The following is a 26,552-nucleotide window of genomic DNA, read 5'->3' on the forward strand; positions in this document are numbered from 1 at the left end:
AGGAGCTTGTTAATGCTTGGTAGGCCGATGATTGATGGACTTTGGTCCCAAATTACTTCCCTGGGATCTCGTACCTCTAAGAGGTACTCATCAATGCTTCAGATATATCTGTTAAATATTAACAGAGTGCTGTGCAATGCCAGAGCCTCTGCTCCCTCTATCAGGGCTTTCTAAGATAAGCCGTCTGAACCCATTGCCTTATCTTTAAACCTCATCCTTTACAGCTCTGCAACCGGTGTGGCTGCATTACAGTCCGTCCATCTGACCTAAAAGAGGAAGAATTGCTCTTCTTAAAGGACCAGAGAAAAAAAAGTAAAGTCAAAAGTCATTTTTTAAGGGCGATTCTTAGTTTTCGCTTTGGCTGGCAGACATTTAATAAGAGTAGAGTTTCTTCAGGTAATCTGTCTTATAGGAGCAGAAGTTCGGCATCATTGTCATTTATGATTTCCTTTATAATATCTCAACCTTCTGTTTCTATCCTCGTGTTAACCCTGAGCTGTTGTAAACCCCTGTCAAAAAATATCCTCTGCATATCCTGACCTTTAATCACAGCTGTAGGAGCTCCATTAAAGTCACCACCTGCAATCTGCTGAAGTAGCCTGTAATAATCGCACATGAGCAAAAAGGCCACTTACACTACGTCAGGATAATGCTTCACCGCTTGAAATGATCATGGCGGCGGTCGTGTTACAACCCCGATAAAGTCCTATCCTCTAAAGTCCAGTATGAGCGTATAACATTAACATTATGTTTGATTTTCTGCTGAGCAGCGATGCCGTCAGAGCTGTTTTCTGTGGTTTTCAAGCAAAAGGAAATCAAACGGAGCACAAACATCACAAAAGACACACCAAGGTCCAAATGAACAAAACAAGCAAAATCCCAAAAAAGACAACAACACTAAATGAAATATACAAGCACACAGGGAGAGTATTGGCATAATCATATCGCTATCACTCACATACCACCTTAAGAGTAGTAAACAAGTATAAGACAATTACCACTCTGATACCAAAATGAAGTAATAGCAACGACTATTCACCTCTACACATGTATCGGAAACACCTTGCTGGGCTGACGTCATCGTCATCATCATCATCATCATCATCAGTGATTTTTGAGGCTTAAATATGGGTCGATTTGAAGTGCATAGCTGGCTAATTAGCATTAGCTCAATGTGCAACCAAAACTGTCCCTCATGAATAAACTTGCTATTCCTGCACATTCTGTGCTAGTAGCGCTAGCGCTGTTGCGAAAACATTTTTAAAGCATTAAACTTAGAAATATTTAGTGCAACATCGCTCTCGTGCACCCACCTTCCTTAGCTTTGGTGCTTACGGTGCACATGCTATGCTATGCTATTACCCCAGCAGCGAGCTCGAAAACTAAACATATGTAAGACTGTCATATCAATTTTGTTAAAATTCACAAGTTGAGCCAATTTGAACTTTTCTTTTATATTTACTGCTGGGTAGTTTAATCTATAAACATGCAACATATTTTAGGAACTCATCTCAGGTTTTGTATAAAAAAAAAATCCTTCATCTGTAAAGTAAGGAGTTACTGCAGCTGTAACATCAGCAATGTGCAGGTGCAAAAACTGAAGTATTTCCCTCTGAACTGAAGTAGAAATGGAAACACGTTTACATTTACGCACTAAAGTCTTACCTTTAATGTCATTTTTACATATTAAATGCATCTGCTCAGGATGCAGACCCCTCGTATCAAGTATCATATAAAACACTTGTTTCAGCTACTAAACGTACAGATCAGTACTTTCAAATACTGCAACATGCCATAATTGCTGAGTACAAGAAAGCAAAAAAAGGAAAGAAATGCAGTGAGTTCTCCTCAGATTACTGTCAGATTAACACAGTGTTTTGTCTGTTACATTAGTGTAAAATGTGGTTTCAAGTTATGTGTTTATTAGCAGTAAAATCTAATTTTAGCTTCATGAATTTTAGATAATTACTCTTGAAACGTTTGGTGTCTTGACTGAAAACAAACTTTGTGATTGACACAGAGCAGAAACTCGACCTGAAGTGGGAGAATGACAGATTTACTGCAGTAGAAGACTTCATTATGGGTAAGTGGCACTTTTTATTTCCTCGTTCCACATTGTATAACAATGAGGAAATGACTCGACTCTGGTTTGATGGAATTGGACGTTAGCATCATTAACATTAGCATTACTTGGATTTTCTGCAGTGTCTTCAGTTCTTGAGTAGTGAAATACTCTAAAATCTCTGTGCTAACGAGGCGGTTACACATAAGTGAGCAGTTGTGGAAGAAGTATTCAGATCGTTAATGTCAGTAAAAGTTCTAGTACCACAGTGTACAAATACATTATTACAAGTTAAAGTCCTGCAGTCTAGGTAATAGGTAATTCTTTTAAAATTTTAATCTTGCTGGTTGAGATGAAGCTAATATTAACTTATTGATGTCGTTATTAAGTATTTAATCTGTAACAGTGAGCACACAGAACATCCATTATGGTGAGTTCATGAATGTGTAGCTGTCAGATTAATGCTCATGTGAACTTTCCACCGCTGCAGACGAACACCAGAGGAGGTTAAACAGAAAGAACAGCAGTGGTTTGAATCTGGTGAAAAGTTTCCATGCTGACATTCTGCTGTGGTTTCGTTGCATTGCTGGTAGGAACATCACGTCCGCTGAGTTTGTAGCTTTCAGGTTATTGGAGATGTTTCGCAACACGAGCTGAAGGCTTCCAGCTGCCATTCAGAAAACTGGTTTGAGCACCAGTGAAGAGCTGTGATACTCCAGTCTGCTGGAAGCCAGACTTAAACTCGTTTGATGACCCAAATCTAAGAACAGTTGGCTGTTGAGTAGTTGGAGATAGAAAAAAAAAAAAAGATTCATAGTTTTATGTCACATTAACGTGCTCAGCAACTCTGCAGGCAATGCTTAGCATGCTAACACGCTAGCATGCTAACACGCTGATGTCAAGCAGGTAGAGAGTCTCCCGCTTTCTCTGTCTTAGTTTGCATACACTCACTTAGTTTGCTAACATTTGCTAATTGGGATGTCATTACACGAATACAAGAACTCGAATGTCCGTCCCGAATTTCTCAGCAATCATCCACAGATGGAACGATTAGTCCATCAATCGATTAGTCCATCGACGGAAAATTAATTTGGTTGCTCGCTGATTAATTGCTTTTGGTATTTTTGAAAAACTTATTTCCCAAATGTGAGGATTTGATGTTTTTCTGTGTCGTGTTTATGATCGTAAAATCTGTGAGATTTGGACTTATTGTTGTACAAATGTAAGACATCACGTTTCTGGGAGGTTGTGATGGGCAAAAATAATGACAGTAGAAGATAAAAATAATCTCCAGTTTTAGAGCATTGGTTGAATAACACAGAGTATGAATTCATAACAGGCATTTTTTACTATTTTCTGATATTAATCCAGACAATAATCTGCAGATTAATCAATGAAAATAATCTTTAGCTGTCTCAAAGCTACAAATGTTAATCTTATCACGGCGCTAGAGGTCATCAAAAGTTATCAGGATTCATCCTCGTGAGCGTCAGACACAAAATTCACAATTCATCTAAAAGCTGAAGAAACATGCTAACGTGGCTAAAAATGGACAACACATAAGACTATAACAAGACGTGTTTCTTAAAAAGAAGTGTTTTATTTCCTTTTTAACAAAGCCCAATACAGATTTGAAGCAAAACTGGGGAACACTGGTAAATCTCAATCCAATCATCATGTCGGGGGACAACCTACAAAAAAGATAAGCTTCAAATAAAAAAAGACACTGAAAACAATCATATAATCCAGAACTGGGGCAAAGAAATAATGGTGCGTGATGTCCGGTAACTATAAAAAATAATAATAATTTGACAATAAGAAACAAAACGTTCATGCCAGCAGCTGTTGGGGAAGTAAATAAAATCTTCTAGTAAAATAAATGTCAGATATGACAGATCTAATATCTGTGACATCTGTTAACGGCCTCCGAAGAACCAATAAAAGCTAGAATAAATGACTATTAATATGCTAGAAATTTAAATCTTGGATGAGTAATCTGATCAAAAACATCTAGAAACACATTTTACACTTTGAACTCAGTCGTGTGTTCGGCAGCTCGTTCTGGGGGCGAAGAATAATCTGCGATAAGCGAATAATCAAATGTTTCCAAGAGGAACGACGATAGCTAACGTGTCTTTTGACAGGAAGTGACACGGCTTGCTTACAGATGGAGAGAATTAAGAGTCCGATTTGACACGTCGATAAAGTTTTTACAACTAATTAGTTACACAAAGATACATTAAACGTTTGAACTCGACAGCTGCGATGACCACGAGTCGACTTTAGGGCGGGAATAAAAGTACCACATCGACATAATTAAACACGTCATGAATGGCAGACGATTTTTTGTCTTCTTGACTGAGCTCAGACTTTGGGCGACGCACCAAACAGCTTCCTTTAAAATATTCGTAACTCCAGCACGCTAACGTTTACTCATGTACCAATTGTAAAAGCGAAGATGGGCTGAGTAAATGTGGTCGTCAAGGATTCGACTGGCACGTGTTGTCCTCTGAAGTATGAAATTAGACAGATCTGAAATGAGCTGATCCACCTACGTAAACACAGTGATTTTCTGATACAGAAAAATACTATAAGCGGACAATGTATATCGATCTTTAATAACAATATCCATCGGCTGAAAACACCAGTCTGCTCTGATATATTCTCATGTGGGAACATATACATTTTATAACAAAATAAATCTTTACTGTTGTTTCCGTGGTGATGGTTGATCAGGGCTGTACAATCCCATCATCCCGTTCTCTGAGCGCTCGAACCGCCTCAACCAAGAACTGCATGTAGGCTTAACTCTGTAAGAAATAGTACTTGTGACTGAAGCAGCTCAAATACTCAAAAGGCTCTGCCTGAGAAGAACATTAGTTTGAAGCAAAAAAAAAAAAAGACTAATAAAATACTCATCTTTTCCATCTTTATACCAGTTGTTAAAGTAATTTATAATAAAGTGTATGTTGCTATTATTATCTTTTTTAAAAAAAAAATCATAAGCAGTTTCTTTACTGTATCTTGGCATTCTGACCAAATATCCTCTTGGATATTTTTACACAGGAAAAGATACTTTTCAAGCAGTAAAACAAGCTTATATTGTGGGTCGCAACAGAACACAACTCTGAAGAAGAAGTACTGGAGAAAGGATTGCATAGCAGATCAGAATAAACTAAACAGGAACTGATCCTTTTTGGTATGGTGCACTTTGATTCACGACTTTGCACATTTTCACATATGTACATGAAAGAGTTCAGTCCATTCATAGCCCCCCCTCCCCACAGTAAAGATCAAGTTACTTCTGCGCTGTAATGCTCAACAGGAAGAAGGCAGGAAGCAGGCGTCGCCCGCCGGCTCTGCGCTCCTTAAAAAAGTCCATAGGAGTCTTTTCCAAAAAAAAGAAAAAAAAAATTAAACTTTGTTTAAAAAGTGCCATTTTGCTACATTTATCAGCTGACCCCCGGTCTGCTACTGAACAGTTAACACAAGCAAATGTGTTTCACAGCGCCCCCCCACCCCCCACCCCACCCCCAAACGTCACACAGTTTCCTGATTCTATGTTTTGGTCACATGGACGATCACACACACACATACACACACAGAAACACTTGTGCAGAAACACAGACAAACGCACACTTAGATGACTTAGGGGGTGGGGGGGGTGGGGGGGAGTGGAAAAACAAAGTTGTGGCCGGTGGGTACTGTTCCGTTTGAAGAGTTTATCTGCTGCGATTAGACATTCCCGGCTGGTAAAGCTTTGAAAAAGAACAAGCACCATTAGGAAAAGGCCTCAAATGTCCTCTGCTGGGGGAGAGTTCAGCAGTTTCCGCTTGATTCTGTGCTCCCACGAAAAGCAAAAGAGAAAGAAATCTACATTCAGACTCGCCTCCGGCTCGTGGTCAGGCAAAGTCACTGAAATGTTTCAGGCTTTCGAGCGTCTCTTTCCTCCGATTTCAAGTCCAAGCGAGGCGAACGGAGCCTCTCTTTTAACCATGGTGTCCGAGGACGGGCGTCTCCGACCCCCACCGGGCCTTTTCTTGCGTCCGCGTCCTCACCGTCTCTGCTGGGCGTAGACCGGGTACGCTAGCGTCACATTCAGAGAGTCATTGTGCTGGACCAAAGACGTGTGCTGGTAGTGAAGTACGAGTTCTTTTAGCGAGCCGTACAGGTTGTACGGCTCGGCGAAGCCATAACCTGAGGGGGTCTTGTTGATGACGCAGTGCTTCACCTCGCCGTCCACGCTGCAAAGAGAAGGAGGACAACGGTCACGGTCTGTTGTGTGTCTGCAGGAGCTGTGATCAGTCCTCCCGTTCACACTGGACATTAAGAAACCAGATTCTACTGCGCTTTCTGAAGCGAATATCGTTCTACATTTCACAGTGTATGTTGTGTATTTTGATTGATATTTGCTCTGCTTATTTTTCACTCTTTTGCATGTGTGTGTTTTTTCTGTACATCTTATTTTCCTATGCAACTACGGAGAGTGCACTGTTTAAACCGTAGTCAGACTCCTTGTATGTGAACACACATTTGGCCATTTAAGCCGACTGTGATACCGATTCACTCACCGGATCTCAGAGCAACATCGCAGATCAACGTGCTGATTCCATAGTTTACATATAGTTAACTGATTTGATGCATGTTTTTCTGTTTAGTGCAGATATTTATTTTGTTTTGAAGGAGCCGTCCTTTAGCCGCTGCACTCTTTTTATTACTTTTGAACTCATGTATAGAAATCTACTGACTAGCACTTGATTTGCTCAAGTTTTCCAAACATTTTAGCAGTTAGCATAGCATTCACTCTCCTCCGCCTGTCTGCATGTGAAGCCTTCTCCACTTTGGACTACAGGAAGTGCTCTGTTAATGTCCGGTCTGAACTGAAGGAAGGACTACAGACAAACTCGTGACAAATTGTCGGCGCTGATAGCGGGCTGATACGTACACAACGCTGCAGGCGTAGCATCCTGCTTTGCTGCTGTCTCGGACCAGGAATGTTCCGTCTCTCTTGCCCTGGAGAAGAGCCTCCGCCTGCAGCCGGTTGATGTTGCCCAGTTTCCAGGACCGCTCGTCGTGATGAGGAAGGTCCTCGTCGTCGTCCACCATCGAGTATTGACTAGAAAAAAGGAGACAGACAAACGTTAGGCGGTGAGGTCGGGGGTGTTTCTCGCCTGTTGACGTGCAGGAACGAAAAGGGATGCTCACTCCTCTGTGTTCTCGTTCTTGATTCCGAGCCACTCGTTGAGCTTCTTCTGTCTGACTCCCTTCTGGGTCAACCACCTGACGGGAGAGACAACACGAGGCATTAGAAACCAGGTCAGACCCATTTTCATTTCCTCTCCAGAGGGAAGGTCTGGGATTCGGAGGAGCGCTGTACTCACATGAGATACTGGTCTCTGGTCTTACGGAGCTGGATGAGGTCTGGCTTGATGCTGTTCATCCTCTTGTCGATCTCTCTGTAGTCCGCCGCCTGCTTCTTCAGATCTTCCTCCAGCCGGCGTTTGCTGTCTACGATTTCGCTAATCCGGGACTTCAACTTCTCGTAGTTTCCCATGATCCTGAGGGAACAGCGAAGGATGAGTTCTGCACATAATCAAACCTTTCGCATCTGTTAGAAGCGACACGTGTTGTGCTCTCACCTCTGGATCTCCTTGTCGTTGCCTTCCCTCCTGAATTTCTCGATGTACTCTTTGCTGTACCGCTCTTGCGTTTGGCACTGCTCCTCAAATATCTTTATAGTTTCATTAAAAGCCTCGATTGCCGTCCTTTTCATTTGGATTTCCTGGAAGCAGAGGCACAGCGTTAGCATGTGTTGTACCGATACTGCAGCAGAATGCTCGAGCGACCGCGGACGGTGCTCACCTGCGATGTTCTGGTGTATTCTTCATACAGACGGTCGTACTCTTTGTTCTTCTCCTGGTACTGCTGGTGGTACTCGCAGAGCTTCCTCCCCACGGCTTCAATGTTGTCCTCTTTCACCACCTGATCCTGAGAAAAGAGTCACAACAAAGACAAAAGAGCAGCGGTTAGCGTGACTGACCGTAAGCCTCGTAAGCGCTTCGGTTTGGGCTCAGCTGGCGTCTCACCTGCTGGTGTTTGGACACTGGATACAGCAGCTTGACGTCCAGCTTGGGGTTGTACTGCGCCAGCGACTCATTGCGATAGTGGTTGATGAGCTCGACGACGGAGCTGAAGGTCAGCGGGTCTGAGAAGCCGTACTTCCCATCCCGGTGGAATATCTTAATGAGCTTGTTGTTTCCTCCTTTCCTGTAGATGAGACAAAAAAAGGCGACAGAACTGGTTAAAATGCTAAAACTCACCAAAAGACGGTGGACACCATGATTTCAGACTGAAAGGAGCTCACCTCAGAGTCAGGGTGTAGTCGCCGTGCATCTTTGTAGAGGCGTCTCGCACCAAGAACGTACCATCCGCAGTGTCCCTCAGTTTCTCATTGACCTCCTCCCGTGAGATGTCCCCCCAGTACCATTCGGCGTCTTGTAGAGCCATGTTGTTGTTCATACCGTTGTTAGTCACAGATGTGGGCTTGGGCGGCTTTGGAGGTAGAGCTGCGAGAAACGACGACACAGGATGTAAATAAACGCACCTCCACGCACACATTCAAAGGTTCTCTTCCTCTAAAGCTGCAGGTGTTTGAGTGTATTGTCGCTCTGCAGATGCCGGGAATCACACACGCTCCGCGACACTCTCAGTCTCAGCTTCTTTTCCCCATTGATTGAACGGCGGTGGAAAAAAAAAACCCTGCCCCTCTCCGACAGAGAGGCGGTGGGAGGGGAAATGAAGCATGAGTCAGGGAGAATGAATTTCATTCAAGAAAAGGAGACGTCTATTAATATTTCTCGCTGCAGACACAGAGCTGTGGCTGCAGGGAAGACGATGCTCGCCATGAACACCGTTACACCAGGACGGTGGATTCTCTCAGGAAAGCAGTGAATGCTAATGCACTGACCAGAGATTCCCTTTCAAGATTCTGCAGCTGTAAGCTAGATAATCATCACTGACTGTTTGCAATCAGAGAGCTGAATCTCCTTTTGCTGCTGCAGCTTTCCAGCAGCGGTCAGATTTGCATTGCGTCAGTGGTGATTTTGGTCTGATAATGAAGAGCAGTGCATTTTAACTGCTGCCATGGAGCTAAAAGGAAATCGTGCATTTGCAGTGGCTGCTCACACGCTGACGCTAGCTGTGGCAGAGCTAAGGTAGCAGGCTATTTTTAACCCACAAATCTGCACCGCCTTTGTTCACTCCCTCTGCATTAGCATCCTCTCTGCCACAGAGGACCTCGCAGGATTCGGCTCATTGAGACCGCCGCCGCCGTTCGCTGCTGCCAGACCGCTACGACTGTGACGCGGCAGAAAAGGCAGGTTTCCAGTCCGTGCAGCACTGCAGCGCTGCGCTCGCTTCCAATCTGATCACATTTCATCTCCAGATTACTAGAAATGTCTAATTCCCATAACCACTCATGTGGACAATCCAGTCTTAACGGCTTAGCCACCGCTGCACGGACGACAGAAACACAGCCTGCGCGATGTGATCGACTCTAAACGGGCTCAAACAAACTGCTTTTTTACCCAAACATCCACCTGAAAAGCCATTCAGGGCAGCTTGCTCAGTAACGTGTTACATCACTTACCACAGCCAATCACACGGGGGGGTCTGTCACCAACCACTCCTGCATCTTTCATTTCCTGCGATGAGCGATGAGGTCATTCTGAAAGCCCGTTACCTTTTAGTGCCCTGCTTCAATGCTTTACGACGCAGCAGCTAAACTGAAATAACTCCTCATCCTCTCTGCAGCATCCAGCGTCTAGCATGCATTCATCTTAAAAGCGAATGGCGTCTCTCCGCGAGCAGAGGGGGGAAAAAGACCTGCAGCCTCTCTCCATGCTTTTCCTCTGTCATCCTCTCTCTCTCCCTCCCTCTCTGTGCAGAGCTCGCTCGCTCTCCTGCAGGTTGCTCGGCCCCTCCTCTCTGCATATGTCGTGCGGGGGTTTAGTCCGTCCCACTTCTGGCACTCAGACAAAGCCAGCTCTGCTGCAGCAGCACGTACGCAGCTAAATTATCATGCCTGGCCCCGGTCAGCGGCACCCGGAGCTCCAAAATACGTCTGTAATCCCACAGCGTGAACTCGGCGTGACAGGGATAGCTCCCTTGATTTCCTGGGTGAAATTAAAATAGACCCAGCTCTCGGTAAGGTATAAGGATTCGAGTGGAGTGCGGTCGGCATCCCTCTGGGTTCAACTGAGCAACTCTGAAGAAGTAATAAAACTGATCACACTCAATGTAAATCAGTGTGCTGTGATCTAAACAAACACGCCGGCAAAGTGACTCTTTCTTTAAGGTGTCTGTAAGCTGTAAAACACTCTGATTTAACACAAACTCGCTCTGTCTTTGAATGTTAAGTCCAAAGTTAAAATCCTCACCAGGATTCATCGACTTGACTTTAAATGCGAGAGCGTGTCTGAGCTCTAACGGCGCGAGCAGCAGCCGTTTCGCAGTTTGCTGACATCTATGGCTGCAGGCTTAAAGACAACAAAAACCTATTATTCTTGCTCTTAAGCTGTGGTATTTGCATCTTATTCCACCCAAGTGACCCTTTTTCATCGTAGCCTGCAGGCAGAAACACACTGTCCCACTTTTCTATGACAAAAAAAAAAAGATGCCGAACTGTAAACTTACGCTGCAAATTGTGCATGTTTTGACGAGTCCACAATCTTTTCTTTCTAGCTTCTCTTTTATTCCCAAAAGGTGAATTAAATCCAGTCAGTGAGTAGCGTTCAAGTCCTCCAGTAAAGCTCCATTTCATAGTTTAGGCCACTGAGTTGCTGGATGTCTTTTTTTTTTTTTAATTCTTAAAAAGGCTTCAGCTTTATCTGCTTCTTAATGAAATCCAGGTAATCCGCTCGACGTGAGGCAGGTGCAGCGTGCGGCCGTCTGGCTGACTGACTGACTGCTCACTTCCTGCTGTGTGTGAGGTGAAGCCTCTCTCTCTCGCTGAGCTCCGCGAGGCTGAGGCCTGCTCGCGTGGAGGCGGGTCGTCAGTGATTAGCGGCGGCTGCTCCAGTGTCAGAGCTGGCTGTTCTGAGAGCAGCCACTCGTGCCAGCTGCCTGTCTCTCTCTGACTCTTTGGTCACTCCCTCTCTCTGTTTGTGAAGGAGGAGGCGGGAGGACCGGGAGGGCCGGCGGGGGGGGGGGGGGGGGGGGGTGAGCTCGGTCTTATGATTAACTTGCAAAGTTTCAAATATTTGCTGAGCTGGGCACTTCGAGGCAGGGAGGACATGTGGAGATCCAGGCAGAGAGGGAGGACCGAGGGAGGGAGGGAGGGAGGGAGGAGAGCGGCCCTAGAAACTGGAAGCAGCCCTCAGTTAACAAGAAGTGCTCTGTGGAGCAGGCCGACTTTCCAGCCAACCAGATCTAAGTGGGCCTTTTGTCGCTTACTTAAAATAGGCATGCAGTAACTGGGAGGAGGCGCACGCACGCACGCACCCATACACACACACACACACACACACACACACACACACACACACACACACACACACACACACACACACACACACACACACACACACACACACACACACACACACACACACACACACACACACACACACACACACACACACGTGTTCACACACTGGCTACTCTTCCCTCTTCTCGTGAGCCTGTTATCTGTGTGAGGCACAGGTGACCCAAACCAGTTTGGCGCTCTTAACTTAGCTGTGCGTTGGTCTGGATCGTGAGTTTATGTGTGTAAAAGAGACCTAAGAAGTGTTTCGGGGTTTGCGTCTCGCCCGCCTGAGTGTCTGCCCTTCAATCCATCCATCCACCCGACTGCCAAAGTGCTCCCGCAGGTGCAAATTACCGACAGCTGAGAGCGGCCCATGCGCAGGAACATTATAAATAGCTCTAACAGGTAATAAAATGTTTAAACAGCCACAGCCAGTCGTGGGCCTCTGGGCCGGCCAGCGACAGCGCCTTTAACTAGCTCTGTAAAAACATAACTGTGCCACGCAATGCACTGCTCTCACACACCACCAGACCAGACTCATCCCTGCAGACCACCACAGCACCAGCCGTGAGAACCCACTTTGTGCTTTCTGACATAATTAATCACATGAAAGAAAATCTGGCCTGAGGAACAAACCCAAATGTCAACGCAGATTTTATCAATTTTCTGTCTTCGTGCCTGCGCAGTCATAGGAAATTCAAAACGTGTTCTCAGCTAAAATCAAAATCAACACAGACAGAAATTCAACACAATCACCAGTCTGATAGCGCTCAGCTGCACTGTGCATCCAGCCTGTGGAAACCTTGTGCAGAGGTGCAGCATTTCCTTAACCGTGGAAACAGAAAGTAATCTCTGAGAAGGTGATTTGCAAGCTCAAAGGCAGAAAGTGGCCTCCTCTGCTGCTACAGCTCTGTAGGCAGTGCAGACCTAATTCAAACTACGCCTGCTTCACCGTTATGTAACAGAGATCATCAGGAAATCAGTTAAAACATCGACCAGTACATGATTAAACAGTCTTAACGTGCTTTAGCCGTGCAATGTCAGTATTTACCTCCACAGTGGACCCTGTGGCCCTCTGCAACTGCAGCAGTCGCAAGTCTCAACACCTTTCTGCACGCTATTAATACTTCAGGTCTCAGGGTGTTCAGTTCACGTTCTGCAGGACATACAACCACGTTCTGCATCCAGTGTAAATGCCACACAGATGCCTTACCCAGCAGCACCGATGCAGAGCTCAACAGCCTTGCAAGTTTTCTAAAATATGACATCAGTAATATTCCGAAATCAGAAAAAGAAGCGTTTAACTACCTGGAGCTGCTTGACTTTCACTCCATTCGCTGGTCACCAGAACCTCAATGATCTTGATGTGAGCATCCAGGCTGGGTTCACAACTGTGGAGAGGGAGAGAAAGAAATAAAGGTGAAACAGAGCCAGAGTTTTACCGCCCAGGTGACACTCTGTGCTGCTCCGTGCTGGTTTCAATCTGATGGTAATTCAGGCTTAGCTGCTTTAATTGCGCAGCACAGCTGGTAAGTAGAAAAGCTGCGACCTATATCCACGCACAGCTGAGAGCCGTGCGAATGTGAGCGCTTGCCTGAAATGTGTCTGCAAGTGTGCATGTTTCAGAGTCTGCGGTGCATGACTGAGCCTGCACACTCGTCTGGCGGCTGCCCGGGTGTCTATCTTTGATCCGGCTGCTCTGACACCCACCTGGTGGCCTGCTGTCTGAAAAACACCGGGCTGAAGATCTCGCCCAGGGCCCTGGCGCTGAGCAGGTTCTTGGAGCAGTTTTGGCACACTCTAGCAAAATGCCTGAGCAGACAGTGGAGGGTTAGCCAGTACTGGGGGGGCAGGCTCGGGGTGCTGGCGATGCGACGTAGCAGCTGGGCACATTCCTCAGGATTCACCACCTCTGTCGAAACAAATGAGAGCGAGCCGAGAGGTCAGGGAGACCGACGTCAAAAAAAAACAAAACGATCCTCCGTTTAAACCTCCCTCGGCCGAAGACGAGCATGAAATGAAAGGCGTTTCTTCAAACAATGAGAGAGACGGAAAAAAAGCGTCATGTGCAGTTAGGTTTGGAAACCGCAGAGAGACTGTGCGGCTGAAAATGAGCGTAAGGTACACTGGCAGGTGATTGGCTGCTTAGAGATGCTGGAGATAAACTTTCAGGCTTGTTTTAGTTCCTATTAACCACAGATATCCTGTTTCTGGCCTTGTAACAGCAAGAGAATGCAGCGCTACAGAACAGAGCGTGGTGTGAGAACTGCCTGTGCTGCAACAGAGAAGGAAGACAGACAGAGAGAGGACAGACAGAGAGAAGACAGACAGAAGCAAGACAGACAGAGAGAAGACAGACAGAGAGAAGACAGACAGAAGCAAGACAGAGAAGAGAAAGTGAGAAAATGCACTAATTATATACTTCATGGTTAGAGGAGAAAAGCACATAAAAAGACTGAAAAAAGGACTCAAAACATAAAAGTCTGCATTGATTGCCAAAGGGTACTGACGACGTTTTGTGGTTCAGTGTTCAAAGCACTGAACGTTCTGTAGCATGCACAGTTTAATTACGTCAGCACTTCTGTTTGAGGTCGACTGTGCAGCGAACACATGCCCCCGTGACACCGTCATCCGCTCTCACCTTTGGCGGTGTGGACCATCTGAGCGTATATTGCGGTGGGGACGATGGGCTGGGGGAGGTCCTGCAGGTACCTGCGCAGGCCGTCGCACAGGACCGGAAGCTCCAGCTGATCCAGGTCCGCAGAGGAAGGAGGATCTGGAGTGCGAGACAACGTGGAGACGCTGAAATGCTAAAACTCCCCTCTTGCACAGACGAATCTTTAATTACAGGCTCGTGCGCAATCTGCTGAACTTTATCGTGCAACACAGCGCTCACAAACCACAGTCCTCTCTGTTCTTTTGGCTGTATATGTACACATGCAAATCTTTTTCAGTCACCTCACTTGTTTAACTCTGGTCGTCATCTCCACTAACGTCAGTCTGTATGTGAGACATCCTCTTTGTTGAATTTGCTTCCCACACTCAGTTTTTAGAAACTACAGGCTGACATACAAGCTGATAAAAGGGTGATAAACAAAGCCACTTACCACAATCAAAGTACTGTCTGACTTCAAGTCCACCACCCGCGGTAAATGTCCGGTACAACGTGGGGTTATCCAGACCTGCAAGACACAAACCGTCGTGTTTATTAACAGATAGAATGCTGTCATTCGGCTCATGTGGCTCTGTGTAACAGGTCAGGTAAGCGCAGTCGAAGTGCAGCTGCGTGTCAAGGTGAGTTTCCTCAGTCAGACTCACCTTTCCTCTCAATAGCTTCCAGCAGTCTGGCCAGCATGGGTGGAGTAGTCTCTGGAAGGGAAAACTGCTCCGTCAGGTCCAGCAGACAGAAGCCTGGAAGAGATAAAGACAGACTGTCAACCAAGAGTAAACCGTGCTTCCAGCTAACTCTTCCCCGCTTTGTCTCAGGATGCTTCTCCTGACATGCATGAAGTTACCAATCTGCCCTGCGAGGGGGGACCGAAAACCTCCATTACACCATGAAAAAGAGCACAAGCTTTGATGTGACACGGTTAACAGTTTATCTGCAACCAGACAGCGCAGTCACAACTGGCTCTCCAGTCTGAAATACATGATCTGTGTTGCAGTAGCGCACTGAACCCAGCCTACAACCAGCACTGGCACGTCAAAGTGGTCATTAGCAGTAGAGCTACAACTGACTAATTACTGTTAGCTGTTTTCTTGATTCACGGATGAATTGCTAATTCTGTGAGTCGCAATTTCCCGAAGCTCAAGATGTTCTTTTTCTAACCAATGTTTGAGATGTTCATTCATAATCACGTAAGATAAAGAAGAGCACCAAGTCCTAACAGCGGAGAAGCTGGAACTGTCTAAGGTTTGGTATCGCTGCTGGAACTGTCTAAGGTTTGGTATCGCTGCTGGAACTGTCTAAGGTTTGGTATCGCTGCTTGAGAAATGACTTAAATTACGCGTTCAAAATCAATCAAAATGATCTTTTAGGTCGTTTTAGTTCTAATAAGCAGTTTGACGTTGCGGCACATTTCAAAGCATTCCTTTGATGGTTGACTGCGAATAGAAATGAAAGAATAACTCCAGCCTGAATTCCTTTTCGGTGACCCAACAGAAATGAGAGCAATGCAAGAGGAAGTGCCGTTCTCGTCTCCACGCCTAAGAACGATTTTCTCACACGTGAAAACCACTTAAATATCATCCACGACGTCAAAGTACAGAAGTGCTCTGAATGGTGACCAAGAGAAGCGACCGTCTCGTCTTTCTGGTTGTTTTAATATCATCTCTAAAGGGAAAATCACTTTCTTTCTGATGTGAGTGGTCACAATGGAGGGTTTATTCTGCACACAACTGAGGTTCAGTTCAACATCATGTCACATCAGCAAATTTGGGGAAGCAAAAAACATCAAAAGGCCGACAGAAACGAGATGGTCTGCGAGCCTTCAGAAGTGGCGATGAAAGGTCATGTGACGTTAAATGGCTGCGATTCATCTGAAGCAGCAAAGGCTGATCAGGTGCATGACTTGCAAACTCCTCAGAGCTTCAAAGGAAGCAGGTATGAGACCAAAGGACCGCCTATTTACAACAGACTGATTCAAGAACAGGAGGTCCGGAGAACTGAAGTTGGGGTTTGGTGGACCGAGGAACTGAGCAAATACCCTGTGATATGAGGTAAGCCAGGCCTGGGTTTTTTCCTCGCTTTTGCTTCAGAACTTTGCATCCAGGTGTGGACATGAAAGGACAGAGGGGTTGGCAAGGATTTTATTTGGCTTTGCAAAGGCGTATTTTGAAAAGCCGCTTTTCTGAAAGGCCTGACTGTTCGACACCGAGTCTGCAGTTTCAAAATGCGGAGAAACTATGAATGGAAGCCTTTCTAGCGACCATATTTTTCTTTCTTTCTACCTTCAGAATTATTGCGAATTTTTGAATCGGGTATTAAAGCGGGCATCTACTGGTCCCACTGATGCATGCACGCGAGTCATTACCAAGGAACTGCCCCCTTCCACCAAAGAGTGTTCAATCAGGCAAATAATGAACCACTTCATCCAAATCCACATCCTCTTTGGCCGGCAGAGCGCGCAGGCTGGCATGTTGCGTGTGAAGGAACTGGCTTACTGAAGTCCTTCTAACCACAGAACACACAAAACTCCATGTAGGACAACTGGTCATCTGGAAGACATTATTGGAACTGCAGAGCAGGAGGGGGGTTTTCTCAGAAGCAGTGAACTCTGAGATGGAACACCAGAGTTTCCCTAAATAGAGATGGAGACACGCAGCGCTGCCATCGCACACCTTGGAAGTGTAACCTTTCTCCCAGACAAGATATCTAACACAGCTGCCATTCTACAGCCAACCTTTTTCTGAGAAACTCAACACACAACCTGGAGTTAAATATAAACCCCCAACACACCCACCCACTCACCCAGTGTCATCTATGAAAATTACCCGACTGCAATACCCAGAGGCAGGCTGGCTTTACCTTTAGAAGGCTATATGAGATGCTTAAAGTGGACCTGTTGGGCCTAAAGAGCAACATATTCAGCAATACACAGATTTCAATGCATTTCTCCAACAAAAGGCTCTTCAAAGCGATCCAAAGCTTTGTGTTTACTTACTCTGCAGGCGGCCTATGAGTGACACCAGACAGGCTGCAGATAGAGTTGCTTCTCAGTACTGTCAACGATGTGATAGTTTCGGCACCGATGGGATTGTATCAAGTGGCGGGCAAAATATGGCAGAAATGTCTGGAGCTATCAGTGATTTCTGAGATGCTTCGGCGTGGGATCAAACCGTCAACGTGTCCAGACTGGCCACGGAAACACATGTGAAGACACACTTCAAAAAACTAAATTTAAAGGATTTAGAAGCATTTTCAGTAACAACTGTGGCAAACATTAGATAGCTTTTATTGCTGTCGAGCAATCAGGTTTAGCCGACGTTGCCACATCTATCACACCCGTTGCAAACGTTGCATGAGATAAATGTATTTCCTGCAAACCTCAGACCTTCAGAGTGTCAAAGCTGCTGAAACCGAAAGAATTCAGAAACACCTGCATTAGGAGCAAAATCACGAAACCTCTGCAACACCAGTCAGCACAACCAATCCCAGACACACACTAAACAATCATCTTTGCATTGCTGCAGTGTTGCTCCAGTAATAACTCAACGTATTCCTGCTGTCAAGCTCTGTTTGGAACAGCTGAGGGGCGACACACATCACGAGACTGTTCATGCTTTCAATGGAAGCTGGTTTCTGTGGCAACTTGGGAAAGGAGGGCAAGGAGACGGGGGCCCCCTGGACGAGTCTCTGCAAGCCTGCATGTTTGGCAGACCTTCTCATGATATCCCAAGAGGCCTCAGTCAGTCAGGAGTCAGTTAGTCGACCGCAGGTGGAGGAAGTCGACGCAGCTGCCGCTGGTGCTGCTGCTGCGGCGTGGGGGGACAATCTCCCCGGCTGAAACAGTACGTCTGAGCCGAGCAGACTGCAGACTGTGGGCAGGACAGGGCTGGGGCAACACGGACACACTAAAGATAGCACACGCTCCGGATAAATTTAGAGGGCCTGCTCAAGTAACCAGCATTTTCAGGTTAGGCCATTTCTCCTTGTCTGAAAAGGGTCTAGCTGAGGCATGCCAGTAAAATTAATAACCCACGGAGAGTACACCACACATGACAGCACATTATAGAACAGTAAATGCATTATACTACAAAATGAATTACACAATATAATGGCATTACACTCCAAAAGGTATAAAGGTGGAGCTGATAAACTTAACCTGAAGCATTATTCAGACCTTCAACAGCACCAAAGATAGAACAAAAAAAGGGCTTTTCATTAACATTTCCATGTGAAGCTCTGACATGCTTCAACACGCTTGTACTACTAAGTCAATGAAGGCTTGGAGCTGGAGGGAGGAAAGGGGCAGGCAATGTCTCCTCCTGCAGGGTGGAAGATGCACTGCAGAGGCTAAGCAACAGCCAATGAGGAGCCTGTTGCTACAGCCTGACAATTAACCCTGTGAAGAGCAGACTGTCAATGAATCTCAAAAGCCTCACACACAAAAGGGAAATCAGTTTCCTGATGTGCAGTTAAGGGAGAATCTGAATTACCAACATACCAACTCAGTTATTAAGTCATCGCTACTTGAATGTAGCTTTGCATTTCTTTAACGTGTGTGTTGCATCTGCAGAGCACCACTCTGCCAAATGATAAAGCCCCACGAATCAGAATTAAAATTAAACTGTCTGTCAGCTCAGGTGTTCAGTAGCATCCACAACATTTAAGGAGGATTCAACCGTTTTCAACCTGCACCTTCTTGTCCTTCCTTTTGCCACAAAGCAGGTTGATTTTAATCAAACTGTCACCTCGTCAGTCAAACCCCAAACCACAAAAAACACATTTCCTCTTCTGCAAATTATCACTCACGCTGCAATGAGATCAGCAGAGAGCGTGGAGGGGTTTTAGGGGGTTCCAGCATTCCCCTGTCAAAATGTGAGTCAGTACTCGTAAACCTGAATCTGACGTGCGGGGTTCAGGGTACGTAACGGCACGCTCATCGGTCACGGCCACAGTAAAATGTGAGCTGTATTCCAATGAGTTAAGCATGCCCATCCCCGAGCTGCACCGAGGAGAAGTCATCTCCATCCTGATCTTTAAAGACGTGCAGCTGCTGCATGAACAAAAACCGAGAGCCACCATGCGGCTCGTCGCCGAAGTAACGGCTTCTATTTTTAATAGAGCCGACCGCCATTATGACCCAAACTCGGAAAATAAGTTGAAAATAGCTGAGGGCTTTTTAAAAGGAGCCTGTGATTTATCTTGCTGGAGGTGTTACGTAACGCCACACCTCCACAGCACGAGGCCGGCACATGGCACCTCGCCTCGCTCGCTGGTCCACCTTGTCCCCCTCCCTGTCAAATACATCACATATCTGACATACCTCTTCTGTTCCCCTTGACTCTGTTGCTCTCTAATCTCACCTCTGTCTTATTCAAGTCTATCAGTCTGTCTCCCTCTGCCTTATTCTCCCTCTCTCTTAATCCTGCTGGCAGACATGCTCCGACTCCAGTAAAGAAGATTTACCAATTCAGACTTCAGCCTCTGCACACAATCAAGTAATGAAACAGTTATGGACGCTTTCGTGCGCACAATTATGTACAAGTCTCCCTGGATTTGTGCGTTAATGCAGTTCGGAGAAATAAAATCTAATTAGAGAGTTGATTTTGTTGAGCTCTGAAATTACATTACTTCTTATCACTGAGCAGCAACATACTTTGAAAAGGAGCATAATTACAGCAGGTGAGGTGTCAGTATTTCACTGTTTTACACAGGAAGACCTTTACATTTTATATTCTTTGCATCCAGCCATCTCAGGTGTGAGGATTCGCTCAATTTCTTTGTTTATGTGTCTGTAATAAAATATCTTTTTCATGGTTTTCTGACATTTCACAGCCAACCGATTGATCGATAATGAAAAGAATCCTTCAATGCTCGTTTTTCACATTGTTTTGCTGGGATTATAAGAGAAGGATGAGTGTGTGTTATATTCGCTGGAGAACTGCCAACACTGAGAGTCAACCACAGAAAAACTAATAAGCAAACCTTCATCAGTGCTGCAGTGATTCCTCAATTATTGATCGACAGAAAATGAACAGCAAACTAATCTGATTCTGGTTTCAGTCATTTTTCAAGGAAAATTGCCAAACATTTGCTTCTTCCAGCTCGTTAGAAATAAGTATTTGCTTCTTCTGTTTGAGTCTTTGGGTCACTTTGCTCTCTGTGATGAGCCCTTTTCAGAATGTTGACATTTTAAAGAGGAAAAGATGAATTGATTATTTGTGAGAATGACAGACAGGTTAATCGATTGTAAGGACAGTCGTTAGCTGCAGCCCTGCCCTTCATATTCTAAAGGTTTGTTCAAAGATGACAGACACTTAATAACTCCTCTGTGACGCCGTCCAATGTTGGAAACTATGACGAGTCATAAATACATCTAAATCCGTCTTGAGCCTGACGTTAGCAGGAAGTGGATTTGTCACTGACGCTCTCTCACCCCAGATTAATGCCAGCGACATTACAGATGAATATTAAGCAGCTAAAATCATCAAAATTGACTTTACCACAGCAGAACTTGCACACCTTGTAGTAATGACGTACTACTTCAAAAAGCCAGATAAACCTTAATTTAAATTTAGCCTCACGCCAGCACCGTGCACACTGACGACAATGACAGTGTAAAACAGCGATCGCCGGGGTCCTATTCAGACTGCAACCATTTATTGTCCGGTTGCATTGTGCACCAAGTTACTGCAATCAGCACTTAGCACAATACTGATTCATCACAAAGCTACAAATCAGTCTACCATGCAGTCTGTGCGGTGCACCCCTCCACCAAAGAAGCGCCAACACATTCCTGGCCCCAGCTGCCTTTAGCCCCACAGAGGAACTCCACATCAGGTTCATTCTGCCACCCACTATGATGGATTTACTGATCGATCTCTGCCCTTTCTGGGGGGTGGGGGGGTGAAAGATACACCAATCTGCAGCCCAGACTTAAGTCGCTGCGTGCCCAATTTACAAGAGAAGCGAATTCTTAGCAGAGAAAACTTGACAGAAAGAGTGTCGAACGCAGCAGATGTCAGCCTGAGTACTAAAGAGGCCCGGAGAAGGAGAGCAACATTATCTCAATCTCCAGCTATGCAGAGTACTCTCCCTGCGACTGTCTGTACAGCCTGCTCTGCTCGCTTCCTTCCAGTAGCCTTTAAAAATGTTTTATACAAACCAAATCCTCCATATAGTCCACTGCACCAATATCTGACAGGTCCACTACGAGTCAGAAAATCCGCTTTTTCATATTCACTGCTAATGAAAAAGTGAGTTTGCTCACTTGAATCTGCATGTCGTGATTATCTGCACCGTCTGTTCTTCGTGAAATTCAAGTTGTTAAAAATGAAACGCTGCTTACACGAGAGCTGGGAGCATAATGATAAGCCACAGACATGCGAGAGGAGATGCCCGATGGCATCGAATATTTCCTGAAACAAGACTGAGCACGCAGGCCGAACCCTGCGAGAGCACGTAGAGTAACAACCAGCTCTTCATACTTTTATCTCAAACATTTGGAGGAATGTTCACTCGGAGAGGCTGTTGGAAGATAAAGAGCGATTATACACGAAAACGTGAGCATTTCACCATGAAGCGCCTCAGCAACGTTCGTATCCAAAATGCTCTCTGAATTTCGCTCTCGTTATACTTCAAAAGCGCAGGAAGTAGCTTGACTTTAGCTGGGCTGACGGTTTGCACTAACTATGCTGAGAAAAATCATCTATTTCTTCTTTTTGAGAAACTGTGAGGATGAAATACTCTTTGAAAAGTATCATCCGGATTTCTTTGTTGTGTCGATAAAACAAAAGCATGAAAATTGCTTCAGTCACTTCTGCGTGAAATCAAATACCAAAACTGGGTGATGGGCTGAAGCTGGTGGGACTTCATCCTCCGAGCTCCTCTTGCTCAGCGGGCCCAGGCACATGTATATTCTCTCAACTGAGAGGCCCAGAAAAGGAGCAACACTTTAATGTTTTAAAAAAAAAGGAGCTGGAATGAGGCGGAACAGTTTCCCAGCCTAGCCCTCTTCTTTCTCCCTTACCCTCTCCACATCTGTTGCACTCATGTAAACCCCTGTGGCTCGGGGAGGAGAGGCCCCTTTCCAAGCCTCCATTCTCCACCTCTTGTCCCCCTACCAGAGCTGACTGTAGGAACTATCAAAACAGTAAAAAAAAAAAAAAAAGGGATGAGGGGGAGGAGGAGGAAAAAAAAAGCTGAGGAGTGTAGGAGGAAGGGAGTGAGATCCCTTGGTGGTGGGCAATAAATCACAAACACTCTGGGAGCAACAAGAGCCCTGCCTCCACAGCTGAGCCCTCAGCCCCTCTTCAAAGCCCCCTTGAGCATGCAGAGCCCAAGTCCCTCCCAAAGGCCCCCACCCTGCACCTCTCGCCAGCTTCAGCCCCTCTACCAAGCCCCCAGCTCCGCTCCAGTCCTGATCCTTTTGCACACCATCCCTTGCACGGACCCTTTAGAAAGCACAGTCTCTCTCTCTCTCCCCCTTACCCACAACCTCAGGGCCCCTCGCCTCCCCCCCTCTCTGTGTCTCCCACAGCACCAGGACACAGAGACTTTTCTTCTCCCGGTGCTACATTCACACTCGCTCCGGGCTCAGCGCTGCCACTCAACCACAACACAGCCATTCAACACATGCCCCCTTCATACAGCTCCTCGCTCGCCCTGCAAACCGCAGCAAAGAATTTCACAATCGCGCCACAAAGGGCAGAAACTAGAAACCTGGCAACTGCAGCTGCTCTTTAGGTGAGCAGGAAGCTTTAAGTGCACATTCACGCCAGCCGCAGGGTCTTTAAAAAGATGCAGGTTTTAATTGCAGTTCGTAGCTGCAGCCTGAGCAGTAACGCCAGATTTCGACGGGTAATTTTTACATGCGTCACCGCACGCTAAACCCATCTTACTTCACATCGCTTCCTGTAACCCCAGAAAGGCAACGCTCTTATTCAGTCTGACTTTTGGCTGGTTTGCCATCGTACATAAGGTGAAATGAAAGATCAGTTTCATCGCTTTGTGTGCGTTAGCCTAGCTTTGCACAAAAATGGGGCTGCTTGGCTACATTTGTCAAAACTGCAAGAAGCAGCTTCTGATAGCTCCAAAGCGGTTTCATACATGCATCCTGTGCACCTAGAGGTGTTGCTAAGTCATCACCCTATCATTAACAAAAGAGCTAGCCTTGCTGCTCCGCTTAGACTTTCAGAGAAGGAGCAATTCGATTAACCATCAGTACAAGGTGATCTAATCATCTCAAAGCTGATGAGGGAATTATATTCCCTTAAAATGTGGCTTTGTGGATAAACAGATGATCAGATGTGCTGGGAACATATGGCCGGCACAAGATGCTCTGGTGTACGATAGCCTGGATGGGGGCCAGCGCCGCTGTCCTCTGGGACCGAGCTCCACATTCAGTGCAGCTGTACAGCACAGGGCAGAGCAACGTGTTGCCAAAGACTGCAACCGTTCTGCAAAATCAGCATGTTTCTCACACTTTGTTAACCTGACTCCAGATCTGCGAGCTGTTTATGTTTTCACCGGGGAGTCAGTGGGCAACCGGAAAAAAGCCAGAGGAGGCCATTCACATGCAACACCAGAGAGACCCCCGCCCCCTCCGACTCTCACAGTTATCACGTGAGCAAAATTCCATATGCAAGTCACGTGATTAAAAATTAAATAATCGCCAAGACAACTGGGAAAACTCCATTCTCCAGAAACACCACATTAACATCCCGTCTTAACTCAACCAACAAAGCGAAATCCGAAACGTGACAAATGGACATGAATCCATTCAGCAAAGAGCGTGAAGGTTAACGCTAATTCTCAAACATGGCTGAGTTCACATCCTGTAGTTTCCACTGGCGCCGGAGCAGAACAATGAATTTATTTGTTGTGTATAAAATTCACTCATAGAGAGGAGATTCTGGGCTTTAAGCTTGACCAACAATGATTTTTCTGTGCCTGTGTAACAATAATTGCATTAAGAAATTAATACTTTTCATGACAATCAATTGAAACATTTCTTAAGCAAACAACAGCAATAAACTATCTGATTTCAGCCTCTAAAAAGGTTTTTTTCTGCTTTTCTTACACGCCTATGCCAGTAAACTGAATATCTTTTGCCTGTTGGGAACATGTGATTGATACTTTTCACCATTTGACAACCGATTGATCAAGAAAATGATTGGTCAGTTGATCGATAATGAAAACAACGCTGCTAGCATCTCCGTTGGTTAAACTCACCTTGCTCCGAATCAGAGTCTGTCTCCGCCTTGAAGGCACCTGGAGCTACAGGTAAGGGTCTGAGGGGCCTTGGCTTGGGTGTGGGGGGGGATATCCATTTCTTCCCGATGAACTCCACATACGTTCCAGGGAAGTCCCCTTTTTCCTGAGTGGTTTCGTTGAAGCCTGGCAGCCAGCCGATCTCGTTCGGCCTCTGTTCCAGCCCATCAGTGTACCCAAGAGCCACCAGAGCCCCTTTGCTTACCAACAGTATATCCCCCACATGCAGGTCAATGTCCTCCTCCCTCTCCTTCTTATACTCATAAAGCGCCCTGTACTGATATCCTTCAGCACTCATATTGATCACTTTGTGTCAGGGTGTCCTCTTAAAGTTCAGCTTCAACCAGCAAAGTTACTTTTCAGGTTTCGCAGATTATGAGTTCAAGTGAACATTTGCTAGTTCAAATGTTTGTAGGCGCACAGTTCCAACAGTACAGTTCTTTGGAGACAGCTGTATCTAGCTCGTCTTCATTCTTTCACAGTTCCTGTCTCTTCTGAATGATTTCCAGTTGTCTTGGTGTGTTGCCTCAAAGTATGCACCCATCAATAAATGGCCTGCAGCTGTGATCTTGAGAATGCTACCCAGACCTGTAAGACGAGGGGAGAGGACAGTTGCAACACATTGCATAAGACAATTACAGTATATATCACATAAAACGCTCTGAGTACATTTGCAAAAGGAAATCATTTTCCAACAGAGCTGCAGAAAAAACACTGAATTTTACAGTATGAGCAGAATTCTTATTTGTAGTTGACAAACTCAACCTACTAATACTGGTGAATGAATACCTCACCTCAATACTTTTAGCAATTTATAAGCACTTCTTTTAAATCAGGTTATTGCTTCATACAACCTTTGTAGCGACACTATGCCACATGCAAAGCTGGCGGATCATATTTGCTTTGAAGAAAGCGCATTTGCATTTCTATTAATGAAGTGAAATATTAAGTCCCTTTATTTGACCTTAATAGTACACTACCATTTCTCTCTCTTATTCTTATCAGCTGGCTACAAAATGGCTATCAGAAAAGTAAAGAAAGAACTAATGCAGACACTACTGGTTAGCTTTCTTTTATGCTAACTCACAGTTACACACTGGGTCCACTTCAGTGCTGTTCAGCTATGCCTGCTAGCATTAGCATCATTAGCATATCCGTGACAGCTTAAATTCACAACGCTGTCCCTGTTCTACAACTAAACGGCAACCTCCTTTGTGTTCAACGTTTGCGAAAAGTGCTGGCAGCAAACGTGTAGATTTGGGAAACGTCTGTATGTTTGCAAGACATTCTGCTCAAGTTTTACAGAGTTCAACCCACTAAGATCACAGTGAAAAAATGTCGAGGAGCTGGATGGTTAGTTAGCTAAGTTAGCTAGCTAGCGTCGGCTTGCTAACATGATCGACCAATCCTAATTAGCTGTCCGCTGGAAGTGAGTTAATTACAAGTTTATCAGAAGTTTCCGTTGTGCTTTGCCTTTTGGAAACAGAAGCAATCAACCGAGGGGAAAGCAGAAGACAGCTTAGGGCGAAATAGTCAAGAAAAAAAGACACGAAAGTTGAACAAGATTACAAGTTAATGCGAGGCGAACAATTAGCGATAAAGTTTGACCTAGCCACCTCCAGTAAGTGCCCGACGAGCAGCTTCTTAAATGCTAACTTTTGAGCAAAGTGGCTTCACGTTAATTGTTAACATTTGCTAACGAAGGCAGCGAGCAGTAACGTACATACCGAGTCTGCATAGATCCACAGGCGAAACCAACGAGTCCTCTTCTCTTCACGCTAAACGCTTCCACTTGGTTAAACTTACGAGTTGCGCGGTACTATTAATAAAATGCAACCCTAGACAGATCCTGTACCAGCACGAGTAAAAACAAAAAACATCTGCTTGCGTTTAAATCCGGTTTGACGAGTAGTACAAACTGTTACAACCCACAGCCTGTCCACATAACGGCACGGTTTCTCCGTTCCTCCTCAACAAATGCTCCCCTGAACGTTGCCTCTGCTGCCAGCAAGGGGCAAGACAAAGCA

The 26,552-nt window shown here is 45.5% G+C and overlaps 1 protein-coding gene across 3 annotated transcripts; it reads right to left on the reverse strand.

The window, feature by feature from the left end:
• Positions 1-3,648: 3,648 nt before the first annotated feature.
• On the reverse strand, positions 3,649-26,504 carry pik3r1 (phosphoinositide-3-kinase, regulatory subunit 1 (alpha)). 3 transcript variants are annotated; one of them, XM_070988506.1, is made up of 15 exons: positions 26,253-26,504; positions 24,487-25,113; positions 14,907-14,999; positions 14,696-14,770; positions 14,230-14,364; positions 13,299-13,500; positions 12,897-12,979; positions 8,427-8,628; positions 8,149-8,329; positions 7,925-8,050; positions 7,702-7,844; positions 7,444-7,620; positions 7,268-7,342; positions 7,008-7,178; positions 3,649-6,306 (listed from the first exon to the last, which is right to left on the reverse strand). In XM_070988506.1, the coding sequence occupies exons 2-15, from the start codon at positions 24,821-24,823 to the stop codon at positions 6,117-6,119; spliced, it is 2,190 nt and encodes a 729-aa protein (XP_070844607.1). In that variant the 5' UTR covers positions 24,824-25,113; positions 26,253-26,504; the 3' UTR covers positions 3,649-6,116. The 3 variants fall into 3 exon arrangements, with proteins under 3 accessions (XP_070844607.1, XP_070844609.1, XP_070844608.1); XM_070988508.1 differs by lacking the exons at positions 12,897-12,979; positions 13,299-13,500; positions 14,230-14,364; ... (2 more) ...; positions 24,487-25,113; positions 26,253-26,504 and adding an exon at positions 10,757-11,124; XM_070988507.1 differs by lacking the exons at positions 12,897-12,979; positions 13,299-13,500; positions 14,230-14,364; ... (2 more) ...; positions 24,487-25,113; positions 26,253-26,504 and adding an exon at positions 9,711-10,025.
• Positions 26,505-26,552: the final 48 nt, after the last annotated feature.

Source organism: Chaetodon trifascialis, chromosome 20 (assembly GCF_039877785.1).
Source record: "Chaetodon trifascialis isolate fChaTrf1 chromosome 20, fChaTrf1.hap1, whole genome shotgun sequence".
In the NCBI taxonomy this organism is placed as follows: Eukaryota; Metazoa; Chordata; class Actinopteri; order Chaetodontiformes; family Chaetodontidae; genus Chaetodon; species Chaetodon trifascialis.